Source organism: Babylonia areolata, chromosome 22 (assembly GCF_041734735.1).
Source record: "Babylonia areolata isolate BAREFJ2019XMU chromosome 22, ASM4173473v1, whole genome shotgun sequence".
Lineage (NCBI taxonomy): Eukaryota > Metazoa > Mollusca > Gastropoda > Neogastropoda > Buccinidae > Babylonia > Babylonia areolata.
Genome location: NC_134897.1, coordinates 10,847,425 through 10,862,424, shown reverse-complemented (window position 1 = coordinate 10,862,424; position 15,000 = coordinate 10,847,425). Strand labels below are relative to the sequence as shown.

The window sequence follows — 15,000 nt, the reverse complement described above, 5'->3', positions numbered from 1 at the left end:
TACATTGTATCGTATCGCATTGTATCATACTGTACTATGCTACACTTACAATATTATATTTTTGTGTTCGTGGTAAAACACACACACACACACACACACACACACACACACACACACACACACACACTCCATATTATTTAAAGGTCTTTATATCGGCGGTTGATCAATTATCTTTCTTGCTAATCTTAATCGCTTCTGCAATGAACTTAGCCACGCTCTTAATTGTAATTTCGTGGTTATTAGAGAGGTGATTTACAACATTACTATCGTTTGTGTTGAAGAGAGAGAGAGACAGAAAGAGACAGACAGACAGACAGAGACACAGAGACAGAGACAGAGACATACAGATAGCAAGACAGTCAGACAGAAAAAGGAGGCATGAGTGAGACAGACTGAAACTTGGGAGTGAAACAGACAGACACACACACAGAGAATGAAGCAGGGTGTCGGTTCACGGATCAGAGTTTGTCCACGGAATACTCATATCATATTCATTCAGCACTTTATGTTATAAATGTATTCACAAATCTGCCCCTTCCTATCTTTGTGGCTGCGTTCACCTTTACACGCCATCTCGCTCTCTACGATCGGCTTCGCATCCACTCTGTTTACGCATACCCAGATTCAAACACTCCACTGTTGGACGCCGTTCTTTCTCTGTCTCTGGACCTTGCATTTGGAATGAACTTCCTCTTTCGATTCGTCAGGTCTCCGCACTCAGCTCTTTCAAGTCTGGCCTTAAAACCTACCTCTTCACAAGATAGCCTCCCTCCCCTGCCTCTTCCTTGTCTTCAGTTTCTTCAGTTTTTGAGTTATGCATGCGTGTAAATGACTGGTGTGAAAGCGCTTAGATTTGTCTCTGCACAAGATTCAGCGTTATATAAATATGATTATTATTATTATTATTATATATATATATATATATATATATATATATATATATATATATATATATATATGTCTCTGTTCCAGATGCGCAGTGCTGAGGCCAGACAAAAGACCCCAAGAAAATTGGTCATCCAAACCCTGGGGATTCTAACGCTGTGGACACAACTCCCAGCAACGTGTGACACTGCTATCACATTGTCGTGACTTTGTACTTCCGTCTACTTTAAAAATCAACCCAGCTGTAAGCATCAAAAAACAGCTCAACAGGAAACAAACACAACCGCCATAGTCTTAACTCTCTCCATACGAACGGCGAAAGAGACGACGTTAACAGCGTTTCACCCCAATTACCATCATCAAAATATTGCAAGCGGAACGCTCTTATACTGAAGAGGTGAATGTTGACAAAGAATACCACAGTTCTGACGACGGAAGCTAAAGGTTGGGTCATTCAGACACCCACTGGACATCCGAGGGGTCTGTGTAGAGGAGAAGAGAGGACTGGCCGTACTGAGTTAAGTGAGTGATTCGTCCTTGCACGAGAGGTGTTGAGCTGTATTGGATCACAAGTTTATTAAGTGATGCGGTCATTCCGTTCAGAACACTGTCGTTCAGTTCAGGCCAACGATCATGTTAAGGACATGGGACACACTAGACACCGGCAACAGTGACGGTGATTGGGACCTGGACAACCCATCACAACACAACATGTTGAGGAACAGGTCAACACAAACCAACGCGTGTTAAGTTTACTAAGCGATGCTCCCACTCTGTCCGGCCATTCAGAACACGGTCCAGGACAACGATTACGTTAAGGACATCACACAGGTTAGACGCTTTCAAATAACAGGCCAACACACACTGATTGCGAATCTGGCATAGAGAACCCAAAGCACAACCTTGAAAACCGAGTCAACACAAACCAAATCTGTGTTTCAAGTTCACTAAGCGGTGTGCTCATTCTGTCCTTGGACATTCGTACCCCGTGTCTATGCCCCGTCCGACCATTCAGAATACGCTCTTTCAGTTCAGGACAACGTTAGGGACGTCACACACGACTCAACATCTTCAAGTATTTGCCAGCGACACTGACACAGAGTGCGGCCTAGAGAACTCAACGTAATACCTTGAGGAACAAGTCTACACAAACCAACACTGCGTGAAGCGATGTGCATTTTCTGTCCATGTTCTGACTTACACCTTCAGATACTTACTTGCCAACGACTTCGATAGGGAGTGCGGCCTGGAGAACTCAGAGCAGAACATTGCGGAACTTCTTCGTCTTCGTTCGTGGGCTGCAACTCCCACGTTCACTCGTATGTACACAAGTGGGCTTTTACGTAAGTGACTCCGATTTCAAGGGTATTGTTGGACAAGTTAAGAAAAACAACGGAACCCCGTGAAAGGAACATGGAACTCCTTCACGGCAAGATAGTGTCCGGGTGTGTCATCTTCCTGGTGACGGTGGTGTGCGGGTGCGGACCCTTCGTCCTGCTCCGGCGCTTCACCAACACGGGCCCCCGCCACAGGAACAGGGCGGCCCACTGGATCAACTGCACCCAGTCCTTCGCCTGCGGCATCTTCATCGGCACCTGCCTCCTCCACCTCCTCCCTGAGGCCTCCGAAGACATCCAGGACTCCCTCACCTCGGATCTGCCCGTGTCTGAAATGCTGGTGGCTCTTGGCTTCTTGCTTCTCCTGGTGACGGAGAATTTGATCCTGGCTTGTCACGGCATGGCCGGAAGCGGGAAGAGGAGGAAGAACAACATAGACAGCGAGCACTCGGTGGTCTTCGTCGCCGGGGAATGTTCCGTCGTCAATGACAACCACTCGGATAAGAGAAGACTGATGGACGACTCTCATGCGTCACACTCACACAACAAGTACGGCGCGGTGGGTGATGATAGTTCTGTTCGTCAGAATGGTCGGAACAGTGCCACCCAACGTAGAGAAGTCGGGAAATATCCCGACCGTTCGAACCGAAACCCCAACACACCCCTCCTTCAAGAAGAAACAGAACCTAAAGACCACCCCTCAAGACCCGAAAGTCAAGAAGACAGGGATGGCAAAGAGAGTCACGACGAGAGCGAAGGAGAGAAGACGACGACGACGGAGGCTGACGACAAGAAAGCGGTGCTCAAGTCCTTCGTGCTGCTCTTCGCTCTCTCACTCCACACGGTGTTCGACGGGCTGGTGGTGGGTCTGCAGAGCCGAGAGGAAGAGGTATGGACTCTCCTGGCCGCCGTGGGACTCCACAAGGCGCTGGTGGCCGTCAGCATCGCCATCAGCCTCCTCAAGTCCCACTACCACCACCCCCGCGCCAGCCTCCTCTACCTCTCGCTCTTCTCCCTCGTGGCCCCAGCGGGGCTGGCGGTAGGCGCCGTGCTGACGGAGACCCGCTTCGACGTGCACGCGCAGACACTGACTTCCGGTGTGCTGCAGAGCGTGGCGACGGGCACGTTCATGTACGTGACGTTCGTGGAGAGCCTGAAGGGGCGCTTCGAGGGCCGGGCCCGGCTGCTGAACGTGCTGCTCGTGCTGGTGGGGTTCGGGCTGGTGTGCGGGCTGAGGGTGGTGCTGCCTGGATGAGGGGGTGGGCTGGTGTGGGAATGTATTGTGTGGTGTGGGGTGGTGTGGTGTAGTGTGGGGTGGGTTGTGTGATGTGGTGTTGGGTTGGAATGTATTGTGTGGTGTGGGGAGGGGTGGTGTGGTGTGGTGTGGGTTGTGTGATGTGGTGTTGGGTTGGAATGTATTGCGTGTTCTGTTCTGGTGTGGTGTGGTGTGGTGTGGTGTGGGTGGTGTGGTGTGGGTGGTGTGGTGTGGTGTTGGGTTGGAATGTATTGTGTGTTCTGGTGTGGTGTGGTGTTGGGTTGGAATATATTGTGTGGTGTGATGTGGTGTTGGGTTGGACTGGGTTTGGTTTTGTAGTATAGTGTGGTGTGGTATGGTATTGGGTTGGGATGTGTTTTGTGGTATGGTGTGGTGTGGTGTTGGGTTGGGATGGGTTTTATGGTATGGTGTGGTGTGGTGTTGGGTTGGGATGGGTTTTGTGGTATGGTGTGGTGTTGTATGATAATTATGGTATTGGATTGGGATGGGTTTGGTTGTGTGGTATGATGTGTGGTGTGGTGTGGTGTTGGGCTGTGATGTGTTGTGAAGTGTTTTGTTGTGTTGTCTTGTATTGTGTTCTGTTACACTGCATTGCAGTGTGTTGCAGTGAGTTTGCTGCTTGACTCAGTGTTGCGTTGTGTTGCATTGTGTCGTATCGTAATGTATCGCATCATACCGTATCGTATTACTTTTTGTCACAACACATTCCTCTGTGTAAAAACCGAAAAAAGAGCGCTTCGCTACAGTGCAGTGCCACTCGTATGTTTTTCCTCCATTTTTTGCTGTCTGCAAGTGTGTTCGTTTCGCTATCAAAGTGGGGATTTTTTTCTGCATTATTGGGGCAGGAACAACACTTTTTTTTTACGAGCGCCAAGTGCATGCTGCATACGGGGACTTCGGTTTATCGACTCATTCGAAAGACAAGCACCCAGACCAGGTCTAGTGGAGCACTGGGGGTGGGGGGCGGAATAAAAGGCCTGGAGCCAGTTGCATTGCTTGGTTCTAACTTTTTGACAGTTATACTTGACTAATTACCTACGTTGACCGAACTACACCATTGGTCAGTTCCATACTACACACAGTTAGTAGCGGGTTACGACCACGCTAGGCTCTTCCGTCCGAGCAATACAACTGGCTCCTGGTCCGTATGTGGGACTCGAACTCGTGGACATTCGTTTCCTAGTCGGGCGTATTTACCCACTGGGCCACCGCTTGCTGTGCGAGTCACTGTGGATGAGGGAGTGTGCGCAGCTTGCTGACTCCACGTTGTTTTTTTCACTTCCGTTCTGTTGGCTCTTGTCAGTCAGCATCGTGAGGCAGAATCTGCCAGGCCTTCCACTTCTGATCCCGTCTTCACCAGTCATCGGGGTTCGAGGAACCGAACCCTGTTTCGGCATGCTGTTGCGTCCTTGGGGAAAGGCGCTTTATTCCGGTTTTCCTCACTCCACCCAGGTGTGAATTGTCAACCTTGGAACAGTGTCATACACGTGAAAAGCCCACTCGTGTACATATGAGTGAACGTGGGAGTTGCAGCCCACGAACGAAGAAGAAGAAGAAGAATGGTCAACTGGCTTGAAGGTTAAAACGGCGGAAGGAGAGGATTTGGCCCCGACTTCTTGTGCACGGTGGATTTGAGTTCAATCCCTTGGTGATCGTAAAATGCTGTGGGATCTTCCAGCTCTTAATCACCCCTTTCACCGCCAGTCAGTTTAGAGTGAAAAATTCCCTTGTGCAATAAACACAGAAAATATGGTGTCTAATAATTGCCCCTGTGATGTGTAGAAATAATGACCTATCCAATCACCGAACAGAAAGAGCAGCAGGTTCATGGATAACAGACCCATGATCTGGTCACCCTTCAGTGACATGGTTCCTCTGCCTAGCTGCTGCATAAATGCGAGTTGCGCAGTGAAAGGGTTAACTTTTTTTTTCTATCATTGCGCAAGGAAGCAACCCCTGTCCCCACGTTTCAATGGTGTTGGTTGGTTGGTTGGTTTTAACAGTCTGACACCTCTCAGTCATCTGTAAGCAAGCTGATGGGAAGAGGTGAACAGCGATGACTTGAAGTTATGTCCCTTTGTCTATTTCAAAGAGAAAAAGTCACCGAACTTTTTTTTTGCGTTGTTGTTTTGGTTTCTTTGCTTGTTTGGTTTGCTTTGCTTTGTTTTTCACAACGCGAAATGACAATCAATCGTACATATTCTGAAGTGGAAAATGTTCGTAGATTTTTTTTTTGAAAGAATTAACATCTTTCTGTATGCTATTGTCTGTTTTGTTTTGTTTTTGAAAGAGTTAACATACCAAGTTCTTTGCGTGGTTTGTTTCGATTTATTTTTGAAAGAGTTAACATCCTTTGTTTGTTGTATTGTCTGTTTTGTTGGGGGTTTTTTTTTTTGGGGGGGGGGGGGTTGTTTGAGTTGTTGTTTTTTTTTTTTGGGGGGGGGGTTGTTGTTGTTGTTGTTGTTTTTTGAAAGATTAAAGATCCTATGTTGATTTTTTTATAGAGTAAACATTCCTTGTTTGCTATTTGTCGGTTCTTCTTGTTTCTCTTTTCTTTGTGGTGGTTGTTTTTAAATAGTTAACATCATTAGTTTATTGTATCATTTGTTTCTTTTTCTTTCTTTTTTTTTGCGATAGTTAACATCCTCAATTTGTTGTATTATCTGTTTTGTTTTCTTTGTGTGTGTGTTTGGTTGTTTTTTTTTTTTTGGGGGGGGGGGTTGAAAGTTTTAACGTCATATGTTTTTTTATTGTTGTTTTTTGTGGTGGGGGGTGGTGTACGAGTTAACATCCTAAGTTTATTGTATTATCTGTTTTTTTGTTTGTTTGTTGTTGTTGGTGTTGTTGTTGTTTTTTTTGGGGGGGGGATTGAAAGTTTTAACATCCTATGATTTTTTTTTTGGGTGGGGGGGGGGGGGGGGGGGGGTTGTTGTTTTTTTGTGGTGGGGGATGGTGTACGAGTTAACACCCTCAGTTTGTTGTATTATCGGTTTTGTCCAGTTCACACGTCGCTTCTTTCTGGTATGGGTTTTTTTTTTTTTTTTTTTGTTTTTGTTTTTTTTTGCTGCTGCTGCTGTTGTTGTTTTTTATTGTTGTTGTTGTTTCCACCTGTGCTGACATGGCCAACGTGGTCGGTTGGTCTGTATACAGAATGACTGAATGATTGACGTCAATGAATTCATCATTACGTCAGTCTGTGGCGGTAAATGTGCCTTGTGCCTCGTTCTCAGGTGACTGTCTTCAAAGACAGCATGATGCAATGACCTCACAGGAAGTTACTAAAACACCTTCACAAACATATACTGTGCTGTCTTTAATGAATAAACGATACTGTGCACAAATATGCACACGTGTCATTGATTTGAAAGTACTGAAAACGTTTATTTTTTTCATATATACGTTGTTTGAACTGCTGTCGACATTCTCTCTTACCCTTATCATTGATAGAAATGTGTGATTTCACGTGAGAGAGAGAAAAAAAAAAGAGAACTGTAAAGGTCTTTCTGGAGATTTTGTTTTGTTCAACTATCGTTATTTCAAGAAGTCTGTAGGAAGTCTAGCATCTTGACTATTGTTGAACTCCTCATTGACAAAAACTATCAACTGTGTGTGCAATGACGTTGCAAAGCTTGGAGCTAAAAACGCTTTAAATGCAATTGAACTTCCTCATCGTTTATCATCATCTGAAATGTGTAATATGGTTGAAAGAAATATGCAAAATTCCTTTCCGTCTTTAGAAGTTAACACTTCTGCCTTATTAAAATGCTAAAAGAACTGGCAGGGTTGTTAAGAGCATGACATTTATGTTATTACTAAATGCCCCATACACAAAATATTGTGAACATATTGAATGCATTTGCAAGGGACGTTTAACGGTAGAGCACATGTTAACCCGCTGTTTAGTAATGAAACCTTTTTTGCCTCCAGAAATTACGGAACACGTGTTACCAGTTTCAAATGTTAACATTTTTTGGAAAAGGTTATATATTTCAAACTGTTCTTTATTAAAGTTAGCTAGTTATGTGTTGAATAGTCCAGTTGGTTGTTTATTGTAGGCCCCCACATAAACCTCTTTTCAAATAATAATCTACAGAAGTAGTGCATACAATATATGATTATTGATTTTTTTTTTTTTTTTTTTTTTGTCCTAATCCCGCTTCCCCCGTCCCGCCTCTCACACACATCCTTCCAGTATTATGTTTTTTCTTTCTCCAGTCACTGACACTCACCCTCTCCATTTTACATTTTGTACCCTATCTTTCCACATTCTGCTCTCTCTCTCTCTCTCTCTCTCTCTCTCTCTCTCTTTCTTAGTCCCCTCCCTCTTGACCCCCCCTCCTCCCCTACACCTCAACCGTCCCCGTTTTTATTCGAATATACAGACATGTCGATTTCTAATTAATAATAACAATCATCATTATGATAGAAAATGATAATAATCCAAATAATAACAATAACAGAAATGAGAATAATCCAAATAATAACAATAATAATAATAATATCATTTATTTTCAGTCTAATATCATCATCTTAGATGAACAGACTATAAGTAAATAAACGAACGAACGACGTGTGAGCACACGCTGTACAAGATTCAGCGCTTTATAAATTCCAGTCATTATTATTATTATTATTATCATCATTAAGAACTGCCATTTCAAAATGTCCTCTTATCTCTGTCCAATGGTCCCTGCCGTTTCTATGGCATCACCTCCACCACCCCGCCCGTACCCTACCCCATCCCATCCCCATCCCAAATCTCCAATGCACAAACCACACCTGAGTTCATCTGTCACAGTCCTGGTGCCAGGAGACACACCCCCCCCCCCCCCCCACACCCGCTCCCCCCCACTCCCTCCCCCCCACTCCCCGCCCCCCCCCCACACACACACACCGGAGGACACTCTGCACTGTCACTTGGATGCTGTTCGGTAGTGACTATTTATAAATCAAATATTAACAATAAATATTTATTATTGTCATTGTTATTATTATCATTATTATTACTATTATTATTATTCTGGTCTAACATATTATGCAGGGCACTACCAACACAACCCCCACACACACACACACACACACACACACACACACACACACCTCCTGTTGACGATAATAACCGTGAGCATCCTCTCTGCCCTTTTCCTCTGGGGTGGGTTGCAGGAGCGGACTCAACAGCTGTGGGGTTTGCTTAGCCGTGAAGAACGTGCTTAAGTCCACGGTAACTTCCATACGCTATGGAGCATTCTTCTAAACTCTAAGCAAACTTTTGCGCTGCAAAAGATCACCCTCATGCAACCCACGGACCCAGAACTGAGACCCCTCACCACGTCCCTCCAACGACGGGCCCTCACCCCCCCCCCCCTCCTGCGCCCACCACCCCGCCCCCAAGCCTCCCCCCCACCCCCACTCCCACCCCTCCCCGCATAAATCTGCCGACACCAAAGACCTTGAAAGGAACTCATCACAAGTATGGGGAGTGGATGGAAGAGGAGAAGAACTAAGGTCACCAAGGAAGAGCAGCAGGGCTTGTTGGTATTTTTCCCTTCCCTTCAAAACTTTGTTTTCCAAACTGGCACCAAATTTATTAAGTTGTCCGCCGATCGATAATTTTGTGTGCAACTTGCAGCAAGCCTTCCTGCCCGCCCCCCTCGCCCCCCCCCCTCCCCCCAATGCCCACACACCCCCTTCCCCCTACGCCCACCAACTCTGCCTCTGCCTGTGTCTGTGTCTCTCTCTGTCTCTCTCCCTTACTCTGTGTGTGTGTGTGTGTGTGTGTGTGTGTGTGTGTGTGTGTGTGTGTGTGTTGTGTGTGTGATCTCACTACGATCACCTTGGGATCCACTCTATTTACGCATACCCAGATTCAAACTCTCGACTGTTGGACGCCGTTCTTTCTCTGTCTCTGGACCTTGCAATTGGAATGAACTTCCTCTTTCGCTTCGTCAAGTCTCCACACTCAGCTCTTTCAAGTCTGGCCTGAAAAACCCGCCTCTTCCCAAAATAGCCTCCCTTCCTTGCCTCTTCCTTGTCTTTCAGTTTCTTCAGTTTTAGAGTTATGCATGCGTGAGAATGACTGGTGCGAAAGCGCTTTGATTTGTCTATGCACAAGATTCAGCGCTATGTAAATACAATTATTGATTGATTGATTGTGTGTGTGTATGTGTGTGTGTGTGTGTGTTCTTCACCATTTTCCGCTTTTCGTTCGTTTTCCTTCATTATTCCTTAACTGAAAACTGTCCGAATTACTGTGAAAACTGTAAATCATTCCATAACACACATTGTGAAAAATTTAAATCATTCCATAATGCAGACTGTGAAAAATGTAAAGCGTTCCATAATACAGATCTGTTTGTATTCTAAAATCATTGTCTTTTGTGAACAGATTTAAACAAATTAACCTTTTTTTCTTCTTATGCTTCTTCTTTTCTTTTTCAAACTCCGTTTCATGCATTAGTAAAGAACTGTTTCAAGGATACACGTCTTCACAGTCGCTCGCGCAAGCATGCACGCTCTTTTCACACACACACACACACACACACACACACACACACACACACACACACACACACACACACACACATAATCACGCATGCACGCACATAAATTATGCACACACACACACGATCACGCGAGCGCGAGTTCCCACACACAGATTGCAAACTCACCACATGTCTCTCTCTCTCTCTCTCTCTCTCTCTCTCCCCGCCCTCTCTCCCCGCCCTCTCTCCATCTCTCCCCATCTCTGTCTCTCGCACATGAGACCCCCCCCCCACCCCCCCTTAGTATCCACCTCTCCACACATACAACACTAACTCTCCGCACGCGTCTAAAAAGCCCAGCAGCATAGTCTGGCATTCCTGTGCCTTTGGCCTTTATTCTAAGGAAGAGTCTCCAGAATTCGCAAGCGACGGGCATTTTAATTGCCAGCACAGTTTGCTGTGATTTTCCCTCTCCGCCACCCCTTTAAACTTACCCGCCCGGCTTATTTTGTCGCGACTCGATCCGGTGTTAAGGTGCTGACGAATCTTTTTCTTTTTTTGTTTTCACTTTTTAAAGATCGTTCTAAAACATTAGAACACTTAATGCAGGAAATGTGTTGTACAAAACACGCCTAAAACCTCACTGCGGACAACTTAATAGAAAGTGCCGTATTTTTCTTATGATCGTTAAGTCCATAATCGCTTGTATGCATGTGGTTGCTGTTGTGTTAACTGAATGTTTAGGATCCGAAATACCTTTATTTTCACTCTCTCTCTCTCTCTCTCTCTCTCTCTCTCTCTCTCTCTCTCTCTCTCTCTCCTTTCCCCCCCTCTTTCTTTCCCCTCGAGAGGATCTATCTAACACTGACACAAACATAAAGGACACACACACACACACACACACACACACACACACACACACACACACACACCAATTTGGACATCGTTGACCTCAGTTTTCATGTTTGTCGGCCACCCAAAGATTCGAACTCACAACCTTCTGAACACAAGCACGACGTTTCATCGCGAGCAATGCATGTATTGAGGGCGGGGGCGGGGGGGGGGGGAGGAGGGGAGCGGGGGAACACGAACATTGTAACAGGCTGATAAACAGAATGAAAATGATAAGAAAAAAAGAAAAGAGAAAGAAAAGAAATAGGGGTTCGGTCTGGTGTTGTTGTTTTTTTGTTTGCTTGTTTGTTTTTGTTTGTTGTTTTTTGACAAGAAAGTGCTCAACTCTATGCTAAGTAATATAGACAAATTTTTAATAAAAAGAGTTCAATCTAGGATAACGATAAAGAAAGCGGGTTCATTCTACAGAAATGGAATGAGATGTTAATTTTTTTTCTTAGCCGATACAAACGAAGTGGATTGACTTTACGGAAAGGAAACAAAAGGTATATATATATATATATATATATATTTCTTTTTGTGACAACAGATTTCTCCGTGTGAAATTCGGGCTGCTTTCCCCAGGGAGAGCGCGTCGCTACACTACAGCGCCACCCATTTTTTTTGTATTTTTTCCTGCGTGCAGTTTTATTTGTTTTTCCTATCTAACAGCAAAACAATAATATGTTCAATGACAAACTTCCAAGGTAGCATTGTATAGCTTAATCTTGTATTAAACAGTTATAAAGTGCCCATTTTTTCCACAAACTTGTTATATTCCATAGTTATGTTAAATGCATACTTGTCTACTTCACATGCCTGTTTGAGGTCTTTTTTGAACATTTGTAGTGTTGGTTTTACTTTGTTGATTCTACATTTGTATACATAAAATTTAGCTATCAATAAAATACATGAGAAACATTCATCAGTTTTCATTTTGTTATGTCCAAAAAGCACCAGTGTGTCATTCAGGTTAAGTCTATCACAGTGTCAACACTTTTCTTTTAAATATATCACAAACTGCGTCCAAAAATGTTGTACATGGTTACATTCCCATAGATAATGCAGAATTCTATCTCTTTCTTCCTTACAAAAAATACACATGGGAGTATTCCCATCTTTATCAAGACAGAATATGTCACAAGAATGTGATAATTAAATTTTCATCTGGAACCATCATGGATTTTTTTTTTTTATTGAAAAAAATAGGGGGGGGGGGGTTCCCAGTCAAGCTTGTTTTCAAAAATCAAGTCCCAGCTTTTACAGGCATTTGGTTTTTCTTGTTTTCCAATTATTGCTTTTCATCCAGCCGACTGACACATCTTCTTTTTCCTTCGTGGTCTTCGACTCCCGCCAGCGTTCATTCGTACACATAGGTGGGCTTTCATGTGTATGACCATTTTCAGTTCGCTTTTGGGAACCACTCCAACGCCGCCTGTCCTCTTCTTCTTCTTCTTCTGCGTTCGTGGGCTGCAACTCCCACGTTCACTCGCATGTACACGAGTGGGCTTTTACGTGCATGACCGTTTTTACCCCGCCATGTAGGCAGTCATACTCCGCTTTCGGGGGTGTGCATGCTGGGTATGTTCTTGCTTCCATAACCCACCGAACGCTGACATCGATTACAGGATCTTTAACGTGCGTATTTGATCTTCTGCATGCGTTTACACACGAAGGGGGTTCAGGCACTAGCAGGTCTGCACATAGGTTGACCTGGGAGATCGGAAAAATCTCCACCCTTTACCCACCAGGCGCCGTTACCGTGATTCGAACCCAGGTCCCTCAGATTGAAAGTCCAACGCTTTAACCACTCGGCTATTGCGCCCGTCTGTCCTCAAACTCCTCTTGGCCGAGAGAGTAGGGATGCAGCTTCTACAAGACACTACTCTCCACTATAATCAAATTCTAGCCCATATTTTATGGTCAGGACAGCATTGCACAGATGCCTCCTCTGCTGTTCTGGTGGTCATAGTTAAAGACACGACGGATTATCATACATTTAGGAAGCCGTACTCCGTTTTCGGGGGAGGGAGGGGTTGGGGGCCGGGGGAGGGGGGGGTGGGGAGAGCCGACCACACAGGGCTCATTTCAGGGCTGCGCGGAAGGGGTTAATTGATGAAGAGGGTTAACATCAGGATAAGGAAGGGTTAACTGTTTGTTAGTAAAAAGCTGTTGTTGTTGTTGTTTAATATTCCTCACATTCAACCAAGATGGAGAGGTTAGAAAAAGAAGCTACTTCCAGCCAGTAAAGCTTCTGCTACCTTGGATACTTTTACAGGTCCGGGGATAGGGGGGGTAGGGGGGGGGTGATACTTCTAACCTGGTACACCGGCCCTGGGCAAGCGTGGTGCAACTATCAATAAATGATGAACAGAAAGCACAGTAGCGACTTCATAGCAAAACGTTGCCAGCTTCGCCATTTTACTGCCCCCCACCCCCACCCCCACCCCGCCCCCTCCCCCCTCCACACACCCTCTCTCTCTCTCTCTCTCTCTCTCTCTCCCTTTCGCACTATACCCCCACCCCTCCCCTTTACCTTGCACCCTCTCTGCACGTGCGGGAGACATCACGCAATCCGGTGCAACGAACTAGAATTTATCCCCCCACCCCCACCCCAACCCCACTCCTCCTCCTCGGGATGAAAATTTGTGATAAATATATTTTTGTCATAATCTTTAAGTTTAAATAACCAAATGAATAAATTGGAGAAATGAATTAATATTGCCTCTTTATACAAAAACTACTACATTGTTGTTGTTGTTGTTTTCCTCATCCTAAAACTTAACCCCAAAATGAATGAAATAGCTCAATGAATGAGTGGACAAATTAATCAATGACTTAATTAATAATCTCTCCTTAATGACTTAATTAATCATCTCTCCTTATACTAAAGCTCCTCCACTCATTTTCCTCATGCAAAAGTTAACCTCCGTTCTTGTCCTCCCTCCCCTTCCCCCACCCCTTAACCCTTTCACCGCCAAGCTCGCATTTATGCACAGGCGTGGTAGAGGACCCATGTCACTGAAAGGTGACCATTCATTGCTCTTAATGTTCGGTGGTAGGCTAGGCCATATTATTTTCTATACCTCGCAGGGGGAATCCCCAGCTATTCTTAGCCACTGTCTTTTCTGTGTTTATACCACAAGGGAATTTTGTACTCTAATTGACTGGCGGTGAAAGGGTTAAAAAATGAAATAAAATAAAAACACAGAATTGTTCGTCCCAAGTGCGTTAGAATTCCTTCTTCTTCTTCTTCTGCGTTCATGGGCTGCAACTTCCACGTTCACTCGTATGTACATGAGTGGGCTTTTACGTATATAACTGGGGGGTTTTGTTGTTGTTGTTTTTTTTATCCCGCTATGTAGGCAGCCATACTCCGTTTTCGGGGGTGTGCATGCTGGGTATATGTTCTTGTTTCCATAAACCACGGAACGCTGACATGGATTACAGGATCTTTAACGTGCGTAGGCTATTTGATCTTCTGCTTGCGTATATACACACGAAATTAGAATTCCAAATATATATTCTGCCCGTTCCCATCTCCACCAAGCCCTCTCAGCGATCTCGTGATTCACTATCTTTTGACAGAACAACACAAGTTACATTGACCCAATCACAGAAACGCTATCATCTACTGCCATATGCAGAGATTCGTCACCCGGGCACTCAGCAACAAGTTCTATTGTGGCAGGTCCACTTCCTTTTCGTTAGCTGTCCTTGACTATGTGTGTATACATATGTATGTGTACATAACTACATGCATGTATATGAATGTGTATTGTGTGTGCGTGTGTTTATGTAAGTTTGTGCCTGCCTATGTGTGCGTATGTGTTAGGGTAGCTGTTAGATACACATGTATGTTAAAATGTATGTATGCAGTGTGTGTGCGCGTGTGTGTGTGTGTGTGTGTGTGTGTGTGTGTGTGTGTAGTCACATTTTGGTGTGTGTATGTAACATAGATATAATGTTTTATGTTAACAAAAGCGTTTTTGTAAAGCACCTAGAGCAGATTTCTGGATAGTGTGCTATATAAGTATCCATTGTTATTATTATTACTCAAACCCCGAAAATGACTGAGCTCTTCAGTATAAAATGCCCACTCACCTAAGTTTAAATCCAGACCACTTTA

At 44.6% G+C, this 15,000-nt stretch overlaps 1 protein-coding gene across 1 annotated transcript in view; it reads left to right on the top strand.

Moving 5' to 3' along the window:
• LOC143297270 (zinc transporter ZIP1-like) overlaps positions 1 to 3,482 on the top strand; it is an 8,168-nt gene extending 4,686 nt beyond the window's left edge. The window contains exon 2 of the mRNA XM_076609521.1: positions 973 to 3,482. Coding sequence (XP_076465636.1) covers positions 2,299 to 3,477 — 1,179 coding nt within the window. The 5' untranslated portion in view covers positions 973 to 2,298 and the 3' untranslated portion in view covers positions 3,478 to 3,482. The remainder of the gene's footprint in view (positions 1 to 972) is intronic.
• Positions 3,483 to 15,000: the final 11,518 nt, after the last annotated feature.